Source organism: Colossoma macropomum, unplaced genomic scaffold (genome assembly GCF_904425465.1).
Source record: "Colossoma macropomum unplaced genomic scaffold, Colossoma_macropomum, whole genome shotgun sequence".
In the NCBI taxonomy this organism is placed as follows: domain Eukaryota; kingdom Metazoa; phylum Chordata; class Actinopteri; order Characiformes; family Serrasalmidae; genus Colossoma; species Colossoma macropomum.
Genome location: NW_023494788.1, coordinates 32,895,691 through 32,919,724, shown reverse-complemented (window position 1 = coordinate 32,919,724; position 24,034 = coordinate 32,895,691). Strand labels below are relative to the sequence as shown.

The 24,034-nt window shown below is 36.6% G+C and overlaps 1 protein-coding gene across 1 annotated transcript; it reads left to right on the top strand.

Moving 5' to 3' along the window:
* Positions 1-674: 674 nt before the first annotated feature.
* LOC118807268 (transmembrane protein 182-like) lies at positions 675-18,880 on the top strand. The gene is made up of 5 exons (XM_036569232.1): positions 675-959; positions 6,132-6,249; positions 6,427-6,525; positions 10,353-10,490; positions 16,736-18,880. Exons 1-5 carry the CDS (start codon positions 780-782, stop codon positions 16,954-16,956), a joined length of 756 nt encoding a protein of 251 aa, XP_036425125.1. The 5' UTR covers positions 675-779; the 3' UTR covers positions 16,957-18,880.
* Positions 18,881-24,034: the final 5,154 nt, after the last annotated feature.

The following is a 24,034-nucleotide window of genomic DNA, read 5'->3' as shown; positions in this document are numbered from 1 at the left end:
AGAGCCAGTATGCTTCCCAGAGACTGGTGGTCTAGCACAAGACATACTGAACACAAATGCACACAAACCACAGCACTCTGAAGATAAGACACTGTGTAATGCCTTATAAAGGCCTACAACCATTTATAATATAATGTTGACTGACTGTAGGCTTCTAACAGTTAAAACTTTTTTTTTGCTGTTATTTTGATATATTATTTACATAATTATACAGAAATTAAAAGTACATTCCATTACATTCTATACAGAGGTTCAAGTTCACTCTTATGACTTTTTTCCATTTGTTTTTTGTTGGGGAAATGTTTTCTTTCTGCAAAACAAGACAGTAATTACTTTTATTCAAATTTGAATTACAATAAAATCACTCTACTTACAAATGTAAGCATCAGTTGAAGGTTTATAATCTGACATAATGTCTACTTGTTTCAGGTATAAGTGAGAAGTAATTAACATTAAATTACAACATGCTGTTCTTATAATGATGAAAAAGGTAACGTCTAGTCTAATCTGTAAATTACGTCTACAGATGTAAACTTGACTCAAAACGTTCAGTACTCCACACCCTTCTTTGAGTCTGAAATGCTTGCAGCCCACCTAGGGTAACCCACACCAAAGTGTGGCCTAGTCTGCTTCTCCCATCTCCTAAAATAGCCAGCCCCCCCTTTTCACCCCTCTTGAACCCCCCCTTCAACCCTCTATGCCCACAGCCCCCTAGTGCAGGGCTTGGCCACTGTATTTGGCCTCCTCACTCGAGGCTGCTCGCTTTGGCTGGCTACAGCATGAAGACCGGGGTAGCCGCCCTGGTTGGGGGCTTGCTGGGGGGCTTGGGTGTACTCTGCTTCTTGGTGTCGTTCGGCACGGATTACTGGCTGTTAGCGAGCGACAACTGCGGGGGGCTCGGACAGCTGGAGACGACACTTCACACTGTCAGTGCTAAGGAGCAGCCCAACAGCACCGAGGTAACACACACATAGTCCATCTCTGGGAGCTTTAGAAACCACACTGAGAAAAGCAAGCTTGGGATTTTATCGGTTTTCTATTAAGATTTATGTTATGCTACAGCTATAGTTGTGCTACATGCATGCAGGGAGCTTTTAAAAATCAAACAAACAGTTAAAGTCTACTGAAAGCACAAAATTACATAAACAACATAACAAAAATGCTGCTTGATATTAATTTGAAATGATTTGAACCCATATGGAAGAATACTGCCTCAAAGTATTAACAACATATTTTCAATTTAATGTTGGCAGTTTTTAAACATCAACACAATTTCAGCAGTTCATGACAGCAACAGTCTTCCCTACTATTTCTGGCATCAAGTAAGGAACAACAAATTTGATTTAAGCTCTCCACTCTCCTGTCTAAAAGTAGCCCAAGGCAGTTAAAAATGCACATCTCACTGTACAATCTGTTCTCTGTTTAGTTGCCAGGCATTGAGCATATTTAAAAATTTGGTCTTCTTCAACGGTAAGCATTTCTCCATCTTTATTTTCTCTCTCTCTCCCTTCAGTATCAGTACGTAACAGGTATACAACAAATAAAACAAAGGAATGCTTCAGTAAATGACAATAAAATAACAAATGTCCAAGAACCAACGTTTTGAGATGTGCTGACATTTAAATTATCCATCAAAAATTTACCAGTAATAGAAATCCAGTACAAACATGTTTAGAGATCCAACTGGTAATCACTTTACTATCTGACTGATGATTGATTTACTGGTGAATTTCCATTTGCAGAATAACTTGGTGAAGAGAGTTTGATGAAAACAGCTGAACTGTTTAACATAGGCGTGTCAGAGTGTGACCAGCTGTCATGCTGGAATCTGTACACAGCTAAAGCCAGGAGGCTGAGTGTTGAAACAAGCTTTCATCTTAAACAGAAAAATAGATGCCTACAGCTACACTATAAAAATTCTGAAAAAAGTCAGATCAGTTTAATATTTTAAGGGAACCAGCTGCAACGTTTTTTTTTTAGTTATCTAAACTTTGTTTACTCAAAAGTTGATTTTTGATGGACTTTTACTTAGTGCTGCTACCAATTTGGTCACTGCTAATTCCCACCCGCAATCTTGGGCTATTATCTATGGGAGGCTGTGGTGTCTCTGGGATTTGAATTCATAATCTCCTGATGATGGGGGCAGTTAAACAGTTGCACCACAGAGCTGCTTAAATTTTGCATTCAAGTAAGAATGAAAAGGTTCTTTTTGCTTATATAAAGTAGTTATCTGTGTTTAAATAAATGGATGCAGAGATCAAAGTGTTAAAAATTAATAAAATAAAAGTTATTATGGTAATATGGTTGATTTCAAACTTAAAATTCACTGAACATCAGATACAGTTACATAACAAAACACTGATCACTGGTCTGTTAACTTTTATTTTTAATTAACTCAAAACTTGAATGAAATGGCAAAACCAGGACATTTGAGTATTTTATCTGTAACTAGTATTTGTTCAGTTAACCAAAAAAGAAGTCAACATATTAAGTTTTTAAAGTGGGTAGGCAGCATTTTAACTTTATTGAGATGTTACTGAAAGTAACTCCATCACCTTTCATTCCCACACTTTGCACACAACATTCGATAATAATTCAACGACAACCTCACACTTAAAAAAAAAGATGGTTCTTCAAAAGTTCTTTAGTAAAGACAAAGATTCTATGTAGAACCATGAACATTCAAACAACTATCTGTGTGCTTAAAGGGTTCTTTGCAGGGTGAAATCATTCTTCAGATTGACAGATAATGTGTTGCGTATGGTTCTAAATATAACCTTTTTGAATATGGTTTATATAGGACCAACAAGAGTTCTTCAATTGTTACAACGTCAAGCTTGTTACAACAGAAGAACATAATAGGAGAACAGAATAGAAGAATCCTTTTTGGTGTCAGAACTTAAACAGCTTTCTCAAGGATGCATATGTGATGACTTAAAGTCAACTTTAAGTCAACCAAATTTGAATTTTTTACCTGGTTACTTCATGCCTCTTGTCCTTTTAAGTACAATTAATCATGTAATTTAAAAGACAAAAGTTTTCCTGTAATCTTTCATGAAAATTCTCCCTGCCTCTAAAATATCTTATGAGTTTTGATTACATCACCTTGCACCAGCGGGCAGGGAAAAATAATATAAACCAATGATATCATGTTTCACCTCCATCTTCTACCATCCCCACATCTTATTGATCACCAACCCCACCTTTTAAAAATGCTCAGCTAGCTCAGAGACCCTCCCTGATACCCTGTTTCACCCTGTATGTGAAAATATGAATTTGATTCATGTTAACGTTAAGATGTTGCCTACACAGACTGCTCACTAGGTACTGAGATATAAACTAATTCAGAATTTCGTATGGAATATTTTGAAGCATTCACTATATTTTGCTGAGAAAGTAAGTACGTTTATTTATGGTTTCCAGGATATTTTGCATAGCTGTGTGAGAACTCATGGTTAGGACATACTTAACTGGTGAACTCGTACTTTATTCATTTACCACGTGTGACTTTATTTTTAAATGTTGGTGAAATTTTGGGCCTGTTTACACTTTGCATCAAAATGCATTTTCAGTGATCGGATCACATTCAGATTTCACTTAAACCACATTTAGAGGTGGTCAGAGTCAGTTATTTAACATCAGTGTAAATGGACTGAGTTTTCAATATCAATGTGTCTGCCGAGTGCTGACTTGCAGGTGAGAGAATAAACAAAATTAAAGATGGAGGGTACACAAGGCTGGAGTTATCCCTAAAAACCAAGAGCCTTCCTCCGCTCTAGGCTGATAAACGTTTCCACTCCATGCTTGTTGTCTTGTAACAAAAAAAGAAAACAAAAGTAATACAGAAACGATGCATGTCAAATCCAGCCAAAGTTTATCCAGACACGATCCGGATACAAATGTTAATGCAAGATGTAAACAGGCTTTTATTCTCTTTCTAAACATCTTAGAAAGGCCTTAAACTGCTCAGTGTCATTACTGTTGGTTATGCTGGACAACGACTGTATTGTGCATCGCTGATATACGAAGGCCCTGGTTTCCTATATCCTATATTTTTCATCTATGTTACTTTTCTCCATTTTTGTGTTGGTTTTATGTACCAAAAACAGTTTTTTTCATTCTTACATGATCATTTTCTCACCCCTCTTTATCCCTTTTTTTATTACTGTGCCTTTAAGACATATGTATTTAAATGAGCTCTGTTTAGATTGGCTGTTTTGTATTGTGCCTCATTCAAAAATAAACTGCAAGACGCTAAATAGGCGAACATATGCATGACAAAACCAATGAATTCAATATAGGTTGTTTTTGCAGCTTAGTTTCCATATATGGACTAAACAGACTGGGGAGTGAACGATATGTTTAGAAGCTTCAATAGTGTTTACATACTGCATCCATATCTATAGACCTTTCTTACAGTCACTGCGTCGTCACATCCAGCTGTAAATAATAGCGCTGGCGAACTTCCACCAGTACTGTTTAACAGTGTGGCTATGGAGAATCACTGTTTTTCAGCCTCTCTGAAAAATCTTCCTCTGGCGTTAGAGCAGCCAACAACAGAGCAGTTGATCTGTCTGGTAGTTCCCTCCAAAAACTCAAAAATCTGGCTTTAAAAGTTAAAAACATTTGAACTTTGTATGACCCTGCGCAACCAAAACCTGCATCTGTCTCATGCATTCCATTGGAAATATGTCTGAAAGCTCATCTGTGTATTGTATGCATTCCCTGTGAAAGCTGCTGCAATCAAACTGCAATGCAGCTGTGCTGTTCCACTACATTTAATTTCAGCCTATTTTGAACATTAGCAATGTTGCAAATGCCTTCAACACTACAGCCAGCAATGAGACACATCATATTTCTATGTTAATCTACTCAACAAGCTATTTTTGTCTATTTCTCAAGGTTGTTAGGCAAACCTTCGTTATAACAATTTCCAGGATGGTACATACATATGTTAATAAATTAATATTTATCTTAAAGCTGAGCATTTTTGATCTTAAATGTGAGCTAAACTGTCCTACTGCCCAGCCTGTGTTGGTTCTTCGTGTTCTCTTTTACCCTCTTTTTTGATTGGTCAGGTTACCTCAATTAATACTACTTTTGATGATTCTACATTAACAAACAGAAGTGTGAAAATGATCTATTGTTTTAAATAAAGTGAACAGAATCAGATTTTTGTTAAAACACTTCTAAACAAATAGTCCCGAACTTTTTTTTTGATGAATTGTTTTGTAACAAATCAACAAGCAAAACAATGTCCTTTAGCTCATTTTATATAACAGACGAGTCATTAGTATTACTCTTTAGGTTCGTCTTCAAGCATACTTTCAAGACATAAAGTGCATTAGTGACCTGATTGTGTCAAAAGCGAGAATTTAAACAAAGGACTGGAGGGATTTCGCTATTGCTTTAGAGTCACTTTCACGTAGGAAGTCACATCGGTTACCGAGTTTATTTTTGGGGCCGTGCTGAAATGAGACATCACTTTTTTTTGCGAACATTACCCCGATACCAGCTATTCTTCAAAACAAAGTACATCATTCACTATTCAGTAGTACCTACCTCAACTTGTCAGCATCATCCAGACATGACAGCACTGCAAATCTCTCCTCCTTTCAAGCTACAAAAAAACTACAAAAAACATGCACACACATATGGTTCCCTGCACCATCAATCATTTTTATGACAGCATTGAGTGTGCAGAATCATTTCATATGTATGCTTAAAGGGCCACAGACCACAAATTATTTCCACTTTTGTTCTCAAGAGGCTGCATTTGGCAGCGACCATATTCGGCAGCACTCCACAGTACCTATCCCAAAAAAAAAAAAAAGGCAACCATTTATTCAAAAGCACTGGTTCACTTCAAAGTGTTTTATGGCTGTAGAAAAGCTGCCACAGTAGGTGATGTTTCATATTATTCCAAACAGTCAAAGGTTCCTCGCTGGGTTCACGCAATGTCAACATGAGGAGGAGAATATGAATGGAAGATAGATCATTACATTTTCCACCCTTTCATGCACTTTATCTAGCTGGCTTAAATAACACATTTTTAAAAGCATTACTTTAAAAAAGCTGGCCTGTTTCTGATGAACTGCTTTAACTTTTGCTCCCTTTCCACTTCTCCCCAGGGAGCAGAGGTGACGGACCCCAGCCTATCCTCGCTCACTCTCCATCATGAGGGCTTCTTCTGGCGCTGTCTGTTCCAGAGCGACCCCTCATTGCACGTAGTGTGGGCTGTTTTGTTCAGTGAGTACAAAGCCTGCACCACTGAGATATTGAACACTGAAGTGGTTGAACGTTGGCCTTTTAGAGTGCTTTTTCAGAAGGATGTTGGAGACTGATATTAAGCACAAAATTCAGATTAAATGCACTTTGCTTTCACGTGACCCTTCTAAACATGACTGTTTCTGGGCCCAATCGCAGCAAACCAGCCAAGATCTAAAGCCTGTGTTCATGGATACCTCTTCCCTCTACCTGTTGCGGTCGGACCGGTCCCTCATCCGATTTACGATGCCACTGCAGGTGAGGCCTATTACACGCCCATCTTTTCTCCCTGAATGCTTAGACCCCATGGACACAGTCCACCTACACTATTTGGTCAGAGTAAAAAAAGATAAAAGATCTAAAAGATCTGTCCACAGTACAATCATCATGATGGTCAAGCCTGTAAACTTGAATAAAACTGTAGCAAATACTAATTGGTTGCCAGAGGTGGTTCATAACTTATATTTACTCAGGAACATGAAGACATTTTGTGGAATTTGTGCTTTTTCTGTTGTTTTTGCATGTTTATGAGTAAACAGATCTTGTTACTCAGTTATATTTTAGTCATTAACATTTAGTTACCAATTCTCTTTTTCTGATTAATTTCATTCTGTTATATTAGTGATAGCATCTGTCCTACTCATCAATTGGTCACACTGTTGACTTCTGAGGTTTATCATTTATTTTAGACCAAAATCATTTTAGCATCAAAAAGCAAATGTTCAGAATATGTATTCAGAACAGAGAAATTAAGTATAACCATGAGTATAACCAAATAAAAACTACAACCCCATTTGCATAAAAGTTGGGACTCTGAATGTAAATGTAATGAAATAATGTAAATAATGTAAATAAAAATGTAAATAAAAACAAAATGCAATGATGTGCAGATCATTTAAACCCTATATTTCATTGAAAATAGTACAAAGACAACATATCAAATGTTGAAACTGAAAAAAATCTATTGTTTATTAAAAAATATATGCACATTTTGAATTTGTTCCAAAAAAGTTGGGACGGGAGAACAAAAGGCTGGTAAAGTTGTATAATGCTAAATAAACACCCGGTGGTTATTGGCAACAGTCTTTCTGAAGTAAAGATGAGGAGGGGTTCATCACTCTGTAAAGACTGCATGAGCAAATAGTGCAACAATTCAAGAATAACGTTTTACAATATAAAAATAGCAAAGGACTTTTGCTTTTCATCATCTACAGTACATAATAACATTAAAAGATTCAGAGAATCTGGAGAAATCTCTGTATGTAAGGGACAAGGCCAAAAACCAATATTTGCTGGCTGTGATCTTTGGGTCCTCAGGTGGCACTGCATTAAAAACAGATATGATTCTGCAGTGGAAATCACTGCAGGGGCTCAGGAACACTTCTGAAAACCACTGTCTATGAAAACAGTTCGTTGCTGTATCCACAAATGCAAGTTAAAACTCTAAAGTACAAAGAAGAAACCATATATAAAGAGGATCAAGAAACGTCGCCACCTTCTCTGGGCCCGACCTCTTTTGAAATGGACTGTGGGGAAGTGGAAAAGTGTCCTGTGGTCTGACAAATCAACATTTGAGTTTCTTTTTGGAAATCATGGACACTTTGTCCTCTGGGCTAAAGACCACTCAGCTTGTTATCAGTGCACAGTTCAAAAGCCAGTATTCATGATGGTATGGGGTACACACGGCATGGGTGACATGCACATCTGTGAAGATACCATTAATGCTGAACAATATATACATATTTTGGCAACATATGCTGCCATCCAGACAACGTTTTTTTCAGGTAAAAAAAACACATTCTGCATGTATTACAACAGCATTGCTCCGTATTAAAGGGGTCTGGGTGCTAAACTGGCCTGCTTGCAGTCCAGACCTGTTACCACTCAAAACATCTGGCACATTAGGAAATGAAAAATGTGATAAAGGAGACCCCAAACTGTTGAGCAGATGAAATCCTATATCAAGCAGTTCCCAAACACCTACAGAGTGTTGTTAAAACAAGAGGTGATGAAACACAGTGGTAAACATGCCCCTGTCCTAACTTTTTTGGAATTTGTTGTTGACATCAAATTCAAAATGGGCATATATTTTTCAAAAAACAATAAAATTTCAGTTTCAACATTTGATATGTTGTCTTTGTAGTATTTTCCTTTAAAAATATGGTTTACATGATTTGCATATCATTGCATTCTATTTTTATTTACATTTCGCACAGCATCAGAACTTTTTTGGAAATGGGGTTGTATATTCAATACAGTTTTATATCCTTTACATTTAGGAGGCTTGTGACAACTTACAAACCACAAAAGATATGAATACACAGCTAATATGTGGGTCTCCTTGCACATTTAAAAGTGTCCCACTTTTGCTGAGTTCATGAGACAGACAGCTTTAAAAGACAAGTGAATTTATCACGAAACATATTAACAGAAGAACCACATAAAAGGAATTGCCAAACAGTAACAATGACGAACACTGTAAATTAAATAATTACAACTGCAGAAATATTCCCATGTGCTTTATACAGACATATTCTAAATGTATTCTGAATATGTTACTTTTTAATGTATTGTAACCGAATACATTACTGAATACAACTAGGACAGTGTCTTCAGTATTTAGCCATCACTAAGTATCCTTTTTTTTAAATATCCTGGCCAACTCTGTAAATTACACAGTCCTTAAGTAGTTCTTTCACCTGTTATTTTTTTTTACTTCTATTTAGGCTGTTGTTTTGGAAAGGTACTTTTACTTAAGCCATTATTTCACAGAAATAAAAATATTTTTACTTCAGTTTGTGTTTAGGCTACTTAAAGTTATTATATTAAGTTCAACAGAAGTTCATAAAAATATGTAAAAATAGTAATAAACTTGCTATCAATAGTTGTAATATGAAATATATTTTCAAGCATATAACCATTCAGATTTGCCCATTTTATTTTCATCTATATACGATATTTTTCTTAATCTGACATGAATGGTGAACAAGTGAAGTAGCCTAAAAATAAGCAAAATAATAGAATACTCTGCCTGTTCAGGCTGCAACACGTTCCCACTATGAATTTACAATACAGACTAAAACAATGAATCCACTGCACTGCCATTTTCAGCAGCAAGCGGAATATTAATGTACAGGTAAATTGAAGTAATTTAGAAAAGGTTTTGTGATGGCATTGCAGCGCAAAGACTATTGCAACAAGATCAGAGCAAACTCACCTTGATCAGTCTCTGTAATAGCGAAGGTGAGCTTAACATAATGTTTTAGGAGCTCTAGGTCCAGGGCCATATGTAACATGTCAAATTCTGAAAAAAGTTTATTTCATTTGCAAGATGATGAGAAGCTGGAGCGACATTTTAACTGTTAGAGTTTAGGATGTTGGAAAACGTCTTACGTTGGAGTCTCTGGAGTTCTGCACTCTAACTTGTGTATTTAAAAGCAATTTAATAGGGGTTGGAGTTACTTGGGAAGTACAACATGTTCTCCTGTGGATGTGATGATTTCAAATGTATTGTGTATGTGGTCAAGCCACTTAGTGGATCAACAACAATAATAATAATAATAATAATAATAATAATAATAATTGCTTACTTTCATTGTATTTTGGCTGTTTTGTTTTGTTCATGGATTTTATATAGCATTTCTAAATTTGGTGAAAATATTATTATAATTATTAATTATAGATAAACCAACATGTAATGTATGTAATGTTACAGTATGAGAGTGAGAGGGCTACAATTACAGAAGAACATGCAGCCATTGTTGCACTCACTGGATGTCAGTGATGAAAATTGGAAAATTGGAGTTCACTTTATCAAAATCACATAATTTTAATGTTCAGGTTCACGTGAACACTGTTAAAAAAAACACAATTAGTGCTGTCAAACCATTAAAGTAACTGATCAGAATTAATCGCATATAAGACAAATTAAAGACACTACCTTGAAGGGCCGATCCCTGCATCCTTGTTATCCACAACTTACGGCACTTCAGCACTGCAACACAAAATAACATTTATTATCAGCATATAATGTCTACAACTACAGCTTTCACCAAAACTAAAACTGTGTATGTGTGTGTCTTTAGTGTTCCGTGGCTTCTGGACCATGCTTATAATCCTGGCCATTGCTGCTAGTGTGACCGGTGGATTCCTGCTGGTGTGTGCAGTGCCTTTTGTCAGCCACAAACTCTACAAGGCGGGTGGTGCCTTTTTCATCACAGCAGGTAAGAACTGGGTATGAATATGGAAAAGCCCATGCCTTGCCTGTCTCAGCATACTAGTTTGTGTTTGTATTTGTTTGTGTAGCAACACCGTCACTAGACATTTATTCTCTTCGTGCATTTGCGTGAGTGAGTGTCCCACAGCCAACAGAAATAGCCCTGCCCATCACCAGTGTGCTTGGAATGCTATTGCACACAGACTGCTAAAACTGGACTCTGCCAACTGCCTGCAGCATGATGTCTAAGAAGCTCAGACACAAGCAGAGCAGGACCTGACCATAGAATGCAGGTGGTCAGGCAGTTCACAGAATATGTGACTTTTAGAAGATTGACCATATTGATCATTCTAGGTCTGTCACAATTACTCAGTTAAATATGATTCTTCGATTCAAAGAAAACCACTGACTAAGGATTAGTTAAGGAATCTACAATGTTATTTTGAGGATTCGTATAATTCGTATAATTCGTATAATTAACCATGCATAGCCTTTCAAATATTCCAAACATATTGCAAGGTAAAGATTAACTAGATTAACTAAAAAAATAGAAAAGATACAATGTGGCACAAAATGCATAGAGTCATATGCAACAGTTTAACTACTCAGGTCAAATTACACATTTTGCTTATGAACACATCCTCTACAGGGAACAACTGCAACATACTGAAAAAAACAATAAAAAAAATCTAAATAAATAAAAATCAAATATAAAACATTCAATAACTTTCACATAGGCTGCATTTTATGTTTTTATTGTGTTATGTTTTCTTCCAATATGTTAAATTAAGCAAATAAACAGTAATTGTGCATTAAAATGGGCAGAAGTGTGTTCTTTCTAGAGCACTGTTCTGGAGGCCTTCTACCCTGAACTTTTTAATGTTTTCCCTGCTCCTAAAACACCTGATCCAACTAATCAGCTTATTAGCAGCCCGTTCTTGAGTTAAAGTGAATCTGTTGAGGCAGAGAAAGCACTAAAATGTGCAGGACAGTGGGCCTCCAGGACCAGGGTTGAAAAACACTACTCTAGAGAATGCCTTAACTTATTTTTACTTAGAAAGTCAACAAAACATGTAATTTGACTGGGATGCCCAAACAGGATATGTTCATTAGGTTTCTTCTTCAAACTAATCATTACCAATTCATTAGAAGGTAATTTCATAACCTTTTTCTTTTTTTTTATGTTCTAAGTATTAACAGAGGAAGTAATAGGTACAAACTTCTAGTTCTAGTACTAGGTAATTATTTTGGCTATCATGATAGTAAGCTCCAAGAAAGTCTAACTAAATTACACTGAAATGAATAACAGGTTGTAGCTAATAACTGGGTAAGTCTGAGGTGCTGTGTAGAAGTACAAACATACACTACATTTTACTGCAATGTCAAATAGCAGAAAAGTAAATCATAAGAATCTCCAAGTAGTCATTTGGTGTATAAAGACAGAACAAAGATACTGGGAGACACAAGTCATATATTGCATATACCTAGTGTTTTACCTAGAACCGAAACTGAATCTGAGCTATAAAAGAAGGCAATGATTTTTACTATAGCTTTACTGGTACAACATTTATTTAGAGATTTTCTGATTTATTTCCAGCTAAAATATATGACACAACAAAAATATAATGCATGTTTGTACTTACCACCTAGTTACTCCAAATAATTATCTAATTATAAAGTTATATACAAACTTTATAAAAATTATACAAAAATATTTTACTGTGTCCTTTACCTGCTTAATACCCTGGCATACCTAGAACTTGTTGGGTATTTCAGTGTAATTTAGTTACACTGTCAACATAATTAAACAGTACTTTAAAGTTTGCCATACATTTACCCAGTTAATTAACAGTTAAGTCAGTCTTGAAACTTTCCATCATGATACCCAAAACAACTACCTAGTACTTTACACCCCACACCTACCTGGTTAATACACAGAAATTAAGGGACTGCGACAGAAAGTGTTGCCAGTCATTTTTTTATTATTTTAGTTAACCAAGTAGATATATAGATTAAATGTCTCAAATCAGGGGTGAAGCGAGGAGGAAGTACATTCTTCTGCAAAACAAGGTTATGTGTATTTAAATATAAATGAATAAATGACACATTATTGCCAAGGTTACACAAAACACCAACATCACAGACAGATGTTTCTTTGTATACTTTTGTGGCTGGTAGCATAGAGCATCAGGCAGCAAGGGGTCAAATGAAAAAAATGTAATAATGGTAGTCATTGTAAGTGATACGTCATATACCTTGGCCATACAGCAGAGGCTGCTGATTGCAGTTTTTCACCCACATTTAAGTTTTCACTCTCAACATTAGCACAAACTCATCAGTCTGGTCAGCCAGCCTATTCATTAGCATGCTCTTCTTATAAAGATAAGTGCTTGTAATTGTTGTACAAAAGAGAAGTAGGACACTTGACATTGGTCTCTCTTTTTACTACTACAACTTTTTACTACAACTTTTCCTGAAGTAGGATGCAAAGCTATTCCCACCAATGCTTTACTGGTTATCAAATCTAGTAAGGTGGCATGGTTTTGCCAGGTGGAGGGGTGAGGCACATTGTTCATCACCCTAACACAGTGGCCCAGTCTCATATCGGACACTGCTGCCTTGGCCTGTTCATACTGTGTCACTGATGCTAAAGTTCCACAGATTTTATGCTTGCAGTCATCCACAATCCAGCTAATGAAACGAATGCTATTCATATCATAACTGTAGTTGTTTCCATAACCCTTATTCCTACAAGTTCCTCCTCTGTAATGATGCACACAAAAGTCACTTGAGCATTACTAGTTCTTGTTGAGAGCCTTCAATCTGCCAAACTTGTGTGAGTGTGAGTTACAAACCAGGTCTATGAGGTGTATGCAACAAAACAACTGGACACTGTATATTACTGACATCAAGCACACCAACCTAGAGATAAACAGCATAAAACCATCTGAACCTCATCACAACCAGCCTGGTCAAAACCACAATCAGCACAGTATTCAACAATACACTACACTACACCTTTAGGCAAAGAGCTGAAAGATCATACCCAGATTAAACAAAATACATTAAGCAATAATAACCTTATAAAGCCACGAACATGAAAATACTATAGCATACAATTCTTATTATATAATTGTATATATAATTATGTTAAAAATTATAATTACAACCCATTTGGGGATGCTCACCGAATCCGTTTCTTGGCTACTTTCGCATAACAAGCCTCGTTCCTCAATTGATTTTTTGCTTAGATCTGATATTTCTAACTAGATGGTTCACATTTGTGTGGGTAACTGACTCGAAAAGCCTGTTTACACCTTGCATTAACATATGTTTTGTGTCATATCTGGATAAACAAACACTTCCCGGACTGCATTTACACTTTTCAAATGCGTCCCCAGTGTCACCAAATGAGATTTGAATGTATTTTTCTGTATTTATCTGGTGTAAAAAGCACTTTAAAACATTGTCGTTATCCATTTTACTTTTGTTTACTCTTTTCCTTGTTATGATATGAGTTGACACACTTGGCCTGGATGCATTCATTGGCCCGGAGTGAGAGAAGGTTGTTGGTTTGGTCTTGCATATCCTCCATTTTTGTTTAATGTTTTATTCTCTCATCTGCCAGTCAGCGCTCAGCAGACGCATTTCCACTCATGTAACTGTATACATACAACGAAAACACATTCCATTTACACTTGCATAACCACCTCCGAATGTGGTTAGTTATCTGATAATAATCTGCTCACAAAGAGCCCTGGTGGTGTTTACACATGGCTTTTCATGTGGTCAAGCAACATCTGAATATGATCCAATCACTAGAAACGCATGTTATTGCAAGGTGTAAACATTTGTATACATTAATGTAAACGAACCTGTGTCTTGAAACGATACGCATGCTCACCATATGCATCATAAACAACAAACTAACTAACCAGCACAGCAAAACTTTGTTGCAAAGTTGCTCTGAACAGCTCTCAATCTCTCATTATTAGAATGAGATGAATCTGAAAAAGGGTCAGGTAATTTGCTTTCGCTTTACTGGCATTAACTTCTGATTAAGTCTGTATGATAAATCATATTTTTATCATTATTGCATTTTCACAATAAACACATCATTAGAGCCTCAATAACAGAACATACTGAATTACCTCATACATGTTCCAATAAGACATCAAATCACTGCCAGAATAAACATTAAACTAATAATTGCTTCTTTGCACTGGGATTGAACCCTTTTCACTTATCTGCCTAATTGGCAGATAAGTAACTTAACCATTAGGCTCAACAGCCAATTTGGAAACATGCATGCACAGCTCAAAAACTACTCCATCCTGATCTACAAGCCTGTATAAATACATCTAACATTAGGATTGTTTTTGCAACCAGTATTGTTTTGCAAGTTTGTGAGGCAGTAATGGCTACTGTTACAACAAACATATTTAATAACTAAACAAAATAAAATGAAACAAAAGTATTTGTTCTTGTGTGCCTGTAAAGAAAAATAAATATATATTTATAGAAGCTGTTGAGACTGTTTCTCAGCGTTACAGTGCACTAAAATGTGCTCGCAGTTCTGATGTTAATAGCTGTTAGTATTTAATTTCTTTTTATATTGCACAATTTGTATTGTGCTTTTGTTTTTTTATATTTTGCTGTTTGCTTACAGGAGAGATTAGTTAGATTATTTACACATCAATAAAAAGTCTACTTGTGTCACATCCAGTCAGGCACACTATTTTAATAATTATTGCTTCTCATATTGTTATTGTGATATCCGGCTTCACTGCATTCCATTTTATGTCTATATTGTACAGAACTACATCAGGTTGTGCACTGTACGTGACTCAAATTTGTCATTAATGTGAACAAACTGAAACGACCTGCATGCGCACATCATCAATAACATCATACGAAGGATCCACACATCATGAACAACATGCTAAGCCACAGAACAGGCCTTCACCAGGAAATAAATAGCTCTGAACAACTCTCAGCTGTTTATTATTAGAGTAAAACGAAGGCAAAAAAGGGTCAAATGCTTTTGCACCATTTACTGGCACTAACTTCAGGTTCAGTGCTGCTGCCTTGTTAACACTGAATGATGCCGCATGTGCAGTGAAAAAAAAAACATGAATTTCTGATCTGACCATTTTCATTGTTTTTGATATACAGCCACTTATGAAAGTGCCTCCGATCAGATTTGAAAACATCAGATCTGTCACATTAGATAAAAAAAGTGTATTTGTGTCATTTCAGCCTGGTAATGTGAATATAGCCTTTGTCCTATTTAAACATGAATTATGTTCACATAGCATTTAATTTTTAAACACGAGTTCTCTGAAATGGATTTAAAATTGGTGCCTTATCTGTACTAGCAGGCTGTTATATCAGCCATGTTTACTAACACTGCCGCCTAATGCTGTTCACAAGGAAAAAATGTTTAATTGCAACATGCTAATTTTGACTAGCAACAGGCACTTAGTCAAGGGATTTTGTTCAATGCTCCGAGCAACAAGTTTCTGGCTATTGTAAGTATGATTTACAAACAGGAATTATTTTTCAACACTTTAGCCAGTAGAAAAGGTTAGTTATTTTAATTTGGTTATTTTGGTTATTTTGTAAATAAAAAAAAGTAGCCTGCAGTTGTGGTAATCTCAAGAAATATAAGTCAGTGAGCGAGCTGCATGTCTAGCTAATTGCCCTAAGTGAGTTGGGAGTATGCCTGCCCGCCTGCTGATCAGGAGGTGGGAAATAACGTTTTATGATTTTTCTTTTGACCTTTTTAATTGAGATTCAGTGACAAACTATACACAAATGAGGACACTTTTTAACTTAATCAGAAAACTAATTAGGAATTTAATGTCTCTAAAATTAAGCAGTTCATAGATTCATGGCTTTCTATTTTATTCAAAAAACTAAAAGACAAAAACTAGTGGGGGTGGATGCTCTTCCATTAAGATGTTGTTGGCAGCAGCTTCATGTATAGCATAGCAGCCAATTTTATCTACAGATGAGTTCTTTCAAGATCAGCATGCGAAGCAAGGTGCGAAGTGTTGGCTATTTTATTAGAGACTGTAATAGTGACATTCATCCACACTGATTTATTACTTCATTACATTCATAAGTAGTTATTTTTAGGGCATTTTTGCCCTAGTACATGTAGTTTAAAGGGCAAAAATGTAGAATATGAGGCATTTCTGCCCTTTGCCCCTGGCTATTCCTGACACTCTGCATGTGTTTGTCTCCTAGCATGTCTTTTCCTGGTGCTGGTGGGCCTGTTCGTACTGTGGAAGGAGCTAGTGGACGTGAGGCGATACATCCTACAGGAGCGAGGGGAGGGCTGCCCTGATGCCTATCTGGAGGCACACTATGGCTGGTCCTTCATGGTGGCGGTGGCTGGTATCCCCCTGGTCCTCCTCTCTGGCCTTCTTTTCTTTTGCATAGGGAAGCACCTTCAGAAACACACGTAAGACAGCAGAGTGGCAAAGAGAGGCTGCGTGGAGAACTGACAGTGTGCACAGCTGGGATGAACGCTGATCAAAACAATATGCATGCAAAAGAACTGCGTCTCATAATGTTTCAGTGTGATTAAAATGTATTAGGAAATAATTCAATGCATCGATCGCAAATTTCAAATTATGATTAGATTAATTTTAAAAATACAGTGAATACACAAACTTGACGGAGGATCTATTTATACGGTGCTGGAAAAGGAACTACAAAAACAATACACTAAGCTTTTTAGGGGTTTACATTTATTGGCCAAAAAAAAGAGTGCATGCTTGATTGTGTACTATAACAGCCCAAAACTGATGCAGTTCAGATCAGTACATCTTGATCGCTCCTAGCATGCTATAAAATGGGCAGAGTTTTGAACAGCAGTACTGAGATTCCAAGTGTTGCGTCTTGATACGTGAGCCCCCTTGACATGAAAACATTACAGTCTCCATTAGCATTTCTTTTAAGATTATTTTATAAATGCTCACATACACTTTTACAAAAACACAAGCTGAGTTAAAGTGCTATAAAACAGTTAGGAATGATTAATAGCACTGAGCACCAAGTTGCATGGTTTGTTGGCAACATCTATGAATATCTTTATATAAACTATGCAGATCTTTAATTTAAGTGTGGCTATAATGCTTAAAATGATTTCTATTTATTATTATTCTTTTTTAAATAACAGAAATGAAGATTGAAGAAGCACTGTTATATGATCAGCTAGCACTGATGTGCTCACTAATCTTAGTATAGTAAAAAAGTAAGAACACAATTAGATTGAAATTAGTTATATTATGCAATGTCTAGTGTAATATTTCATTTAACAAGAAATGTTTAATTGTAGAACCAAGAAAAGAAATAAAAACTAAGCATATAAAACCCAAAATGAATAAGAAAGTAAACTTCAAACTGGACAACTATTCAATAAGAATATTGTGACTGCTTGAAAAGAAAATTGGCTATATCTAGATTTACATTCTTAACAAATGAATAGTACCATCTAAGCAAACCCTGAAGCCACACATCATTCATACTGATATCAAGTTAAAATGTCTAGGTTTCTATAAGGAAATAGGTTTTGGTGGGACATGTAGACTTGTTTACATGTTGTTTAGCTGTAATCGCTGAACAGATTACCTAAATACTTGTACTGTTGCCTGGAATGTCAGCCATAATTTGATGAATACTGTGTAATATATTTGTCTGACACTAAACAATTTGCATGTTTTTTTTTTTGTTTGTTTCTTCCATTTCCAAAATATAAACGGTGTCTATTTATCTTTTTGGCAGCACTGCTTAGTTATAAAGAAACTCTGCGATTCAGTGGTAAAGATAGTGTACGATTATCTACTGCTTTCTCGACAGACCATATGTATAGCACTAGCCCGTGGGGCACCATTTCCACTGCAGCCCACTACAGTCAGTGTATATATTCTTGTGGTGTGTTATACATTCATTATGCAACACATGCTGCCCACAAACAGAGGTCTACAATGGCTAAGGGTCTGGGTGTGGGGAAGGAGGGAGAAAGAAGGAGAGAGAGAGAGAGAGAGCGCAAGACAGGCGAGCAGGCTGTTCCCCATTCATGGCTGATTGAAATGAGATCAAAAGCGGGCAGCACTTTGATAAATGCACAGCTGTCTGCTCCATGGCACTGCTTGTGTACAGTAGAGGGGCCACCTGCCTCTGCCCTCCCCCCGGGGAGTGCTGGTCACCTGACCCAAGCCAGGCTTGAGGGTTGAAGGCTGAGAGCGCTCATGACAGTCATCTAAATAATTTGCATATCAGAGTCAGCCCTGGACCCTTAACACTGCACACACCAGTGAATCCCCTTAACATGGCAAGCTAGCATGAAAGCACAAGCACAAAAATAAAATTGGGTTCTTGAAAACAGTATGAATATGAGTCATGATATTTCATCTTGCCATGGTCTGATCAGAGGTGGGTAATATGATGTTACCGTTATCATGATAAACACGTAACTAGTAGGGATGTACTCAGGTTAACTGCTTGAGGTGCCAGCTTTCAGACACTTAAATCACCATTCGAGTATTTATTTCGTTTTACCACAGAATGACGTAGAAAATATTCAGACAACCAGTTCAGCAAAACATTACATTCAAAAACAGCACCGAAGCCTACACTCAACAATTGAATAAGCAAGTGACTGTAGCTGCTTAAATAATTTTCTTTCGGACAACAGCATGAGGTGGACATGTTTTACCTCATGCCGTTCTCAATGCCACTGAAAAAGTGCATACTGGTGTAACTTAAAGTATTCAGTGTCAACAGTTCGATTGCTTTCTTAGCCTTTCCTGCTTTTTCTTGTGCTAACTAAGAAGTGTGATCCTCCCATTTGTCTAAATTTGGGCTCTCAAACTTCTCATAACAGAAAATGGTTAGCCAGTAACCACTGAGTTTTCTTCTTTCTACATCTTCCAACCGGTGCTATAGTGCCACCGAATTCAAACTGCTGCTTCAACGTAAAAATATCAAAGGCATTCTTTTGCTTGTAACCACATCCAAGAACTAATAAAAGATATTCAGTGAAAACTCGCGTTACAGGTAATTCTGAGAATGTTGTTTATTTTTGTCCACACTCATTGGGATTCATTGGACAGACATCAAGACCACTAAAACTTGATTATCAGAGCGTAAGTGCTCTATTAGGAGAAAGGACCTTAATCTGTCAGTGGCTAGACATTTTATAGGGTCAAATCATAATGTTAAAGCCCTTGTACTGGTATAGGAACAGTCACACTTGGAAGGAGAGGTGGGGACATCAACAACCAAACCTGCAAGCATTCTGGATTCATACTATAGACACCACAGCACCAGCAGGGAAGAATGATGAGTTCAATTCTACATGTTTTTTGAATTAGATAATTAGGAACTATTCTCTCCTGTTCTTTGATATTCTTTTCCGAAGAACTTGCATATATGTTTGTAGACTGTATTTGTTGTACTGAACTGTTTACTTTGGTCTATGTCGATGGTAATTTTGATGGTCATGAGAGTCATGTAACCCTGAGTATTTCACACCTGTATGCACTAATTTTGAAAGCTGTTCAGGACGGCATGAGGTCCGCCGTGAAATAAATTAGAAAATGATCTAAGCAGTTAAAATCTCTTGCTTATCATATTACCAGAGCTGGTTTAAGGGGTGCCCGGTCACTTCCTATTTCTCCAGTTATATCAAAAAAACATGACTTCAAAACACTAAAGGGCACAAGCGAGTCCTCAGTGAATGGGGGTAAATGAGTTAAACGGCTAAAAATTGAACTTATTTTTAATAATTTGTGTGGGACCCAACTTTCATTTTGGAAGGTAGAAAGATGTATTTCAGCAAAAAAAATCGAACAAAACCTGCCTGTATCTTTCCATTTTTCTACAACAAACAGGTTTTGGGCAGTAGGATGCTAGCATTACTGCTACTGAGTACTGATTGGTTGACAAGCTCACCAGCTCATTGGCTGAGTCAAGCAGGTCTTTTCCTGGTGCTGGTGGGCCTGTTCGTACTGTGGAAGGAGCTAGTGGACGTGAGGCGATACATCCTACAGGAGCGAGGCGAGGGCTGCCCTGATGCCCATCTGGAGGCACACTATGGCTGGTCCTTCATGGTGGCGGTGGCTGGTATCCCCCTGGTCCTCCTCTCTGGCCTTCTTTTCTTTTGCATAGGGAAGCACCTTCAGAAACACACGTAAGACAGCAGAGTGGCAAAGAGAGGCTGCGTGGAGAACTGACAGTGTGCACAGCTGGGATGAACGCTGATCAAAACAATATGCATGCAAAAAAACTGCGTCTCATAATGTTTCAGTGTGATTAAAATGTATTAGGAAATAATTCAATGCATCGATTGCAAATTTCAAATTATGATTAGATTAATTTTAAAAATACAATGAATACACAAACTTGACGGAGGATCTATTTATACGGTGCTGGAAAAGGAACTACAAAAACAGTACACTAAGCTTTTTAGGGGTTTACATTTATTGGCCAAAAAAAAGAGTGCATGCTTGATTGTGTACTATAACAGCCCAAAACTGATGCAGTTCAGATCAGTACATCTTGATCGCTCCTAGCATGCTATAAAATGGGCAGAGTTTTGAACAGCAGTACTGAGATTCCAAGTGTTGCGTCTTGATACGTGAGCCCCCTTGACATGAAAACATTACAGTCTCCATTAGCATTTCTTTTAAGATTATTTTATAAATGCTCACATACACTTTTACAAAAACACAAGCTGAGTTAAAGTGCTATAAAACAGTTAGGAATGATTAATAGCACTGAGCACCAAGTTGCATGGTTTGTTGGCAACATCTATGAATATCTTTATATAAACTATGCAGATCTTTAATTTAAGTGTGGCTATAATGCTTAAAATGATTTCTATTTATTATTATTCTTTTTTAAATAACAGAAATGAAGATTGAAGAAGCACTGTTATATGATCAGCTAGCACTGATGTGCTCACTAATCTTAGTATAGTAAAAAAGTAAGAACACAATTAGATTGAAATTAGTTATATTATGCAATGTCTAGTGTAATATTTCATTTAACAAGAAATGTTTAATTGTAGAACCAAGAAAAGAAATAAAAACTAAGCATATAAAACCCAAAATGAATAAGAAAGTAAACTTCAAACTGGACAACTATTCAACAAGAATATTGTGACTGCTTGAAAAGAAAATTGGCTATATCTAGATTTACATTCTTAACAAATGAATAGTACCATCTAAGCAAACCCTGAAGCCACACATCATTCATACTGATATCAAGTTAAAATGTCCAGGTTTCTATAAGGAAATAGGTTTTGGTGGGACATGTAGACTTGTTTACATGTTGTTTAGCTGTAATCGCTGAACAGATTACCTAAATACTTGTACTGTTGCCTGGAATGTCAGCCATAATTTGATGAATACTGTGTAATATATTCAAGCCAAGCAGTTCACGCTCACTGATGTCATGAATGTACGTGAGGCGCTATTATAAAGTCCTATAAGAGTTCAAAAGTGCTCAAAAATATAACAGCATTGTTGAAATATTTTATGCTGTGTTCAGAAAATTACAATACAAACTATGATTTTTCACAAAAGCTCCTTAGGAACCCATTCATTTGGATTCCCCCAAGAGTGCTGTTTAGGGTTTGACAATCCTGGAAGACATTACTGATTGGCAATTCTCCTCACTACAAATCTCTGATATTACACCTTGTTTCTATGAAACTGACTTCATGTGAGTGTGTTGCCAAGAACGCATTGTTAAGGATGTGACAGAGAAGGCAGAGAGAGCATGTCTGGCTTTAGTGTGGTTATTGCTAACTAGGCTAACTACTCTAGCTGAGGTCCAGAAATTGTGAAAATACGTATCTGACTAACTAACTTGTTGGCTTAGTAGCCACCGTTACTCATCACACAAAAACCTAATTAACCAAAGTCCCTCAACTACTTTCTGAATAATAAAACATGTTTTAATGGGTTCGCCTGTGTGCTGCTACATCAATGCTGTCACCTAAAAAGGTAAACCCACAGTTGCTGAAGTCTGTTATAAATTCATTAACTCTGAGGATACTCGAATATCAAAATTGAAATGCACTTCTCTAGTCGCATTATGCTTTTCTCGGTATATTGTGTATATCATTACTACTTATAAAAAACTCAATGTATCACCAATTTACACCAATTATAGGGAGACTGTAAAAAACAACAATTTGTGTACAGTAACTGCATAAACACCACAGTAGCAATTAGCTGGTGTCATCCCATTGTGCCTATGCTTTATTTTATTAATATTTATTTTAACCAATTGATTTTTTCCTACTGTTCCTTCTTGATTTATTTTTAAAAAGGTGCATTTGCCATTCTGGCCTAAAACTAGCATTTAATGTTATTTATGTCAGTGTTTCTCAACCCTGGTCCTGGAGGCCCACTGTCCTGCACAATTTAGTGCTGTAGTGCCTCAACACATTCACTTTAATTGAAGAACGGGCTGTTAATGAGCTAATTAATTGGATCAAGTGTTTTAAGAGCAGGGAAAACACTAAAAAGTGTGGGGTAGTAGGCCTCCAGGACCAGGGTTGAGAAACAGTGAGTTGTGTTGTATAGTATTCTATAGTGCAGCACTGCACCCAGAATTCATGTTTTTGCATTTTCGTCCATCAGTATTACACAAACATGTTGCACCATAATTAGGAACCCTTATGATGTTCAACAAATCCAGGCTGCTAGCAACCGATCTAGAGGCAAATAAATACATCTGTGGTGCCAGCTAGCATTACCACTAACTTCGCCACTAACCTAGTCATTAAGCTTTTTTCTTTCTTAAAAGAATAATTCAGCCAGCTAGTGAAGAAAAAAAAACTGCCCACCCCAAGTATCCATCTCAAAGTACTTCTATTCATTCAAAATTTACATCCTGTAACATATGTCCTCAGAAGGGGGTTTTACTGTCTATAAACTATTAAATCTTGCTTTAGAGATTACTGTGGGATCTCTAAGGTGCATAGGAATGTTTGTGATGGTTCATTTTTTTATTTATTTATCAGAGTTTCTGTTCCTGAGTACAATAAATATGTCATCAAATATCAGTTTCAAGTATTGGTCAAATTCAAACATTCGTCTTAAGCAAATATCTGCCAATACTGATCTGATTTCTACATAACTGTGCATCCATAATGATGATAAAGTTTTGCTATACTGCCCAACCCTGGGGTTGTTAAATTACACAATGCACCAGAAAGTAGTGCCATATTTAAACAAGGCTAACATTTTTTTTTATTTATTTACACTTTTCCCCTCATATTTTACATACTGAACATTCACCATTTCTGCACTTGGTGAATGTCATATTGCCACATTTCCTACTACATGAAGTACGGTATATAAAGGCTGAAATTAGAAACATGCAGAAATGCAGTGGATCATATGTCGATCACAATGAGCTGTGTACTGTCAATATCATGCATGGACTTGTTTCGCACCCCAGGTATGTGTACGAGCTAATCTTTCTCCTCCTTCTCTCTCTCTCTCACTCTGTCTGTCACACACA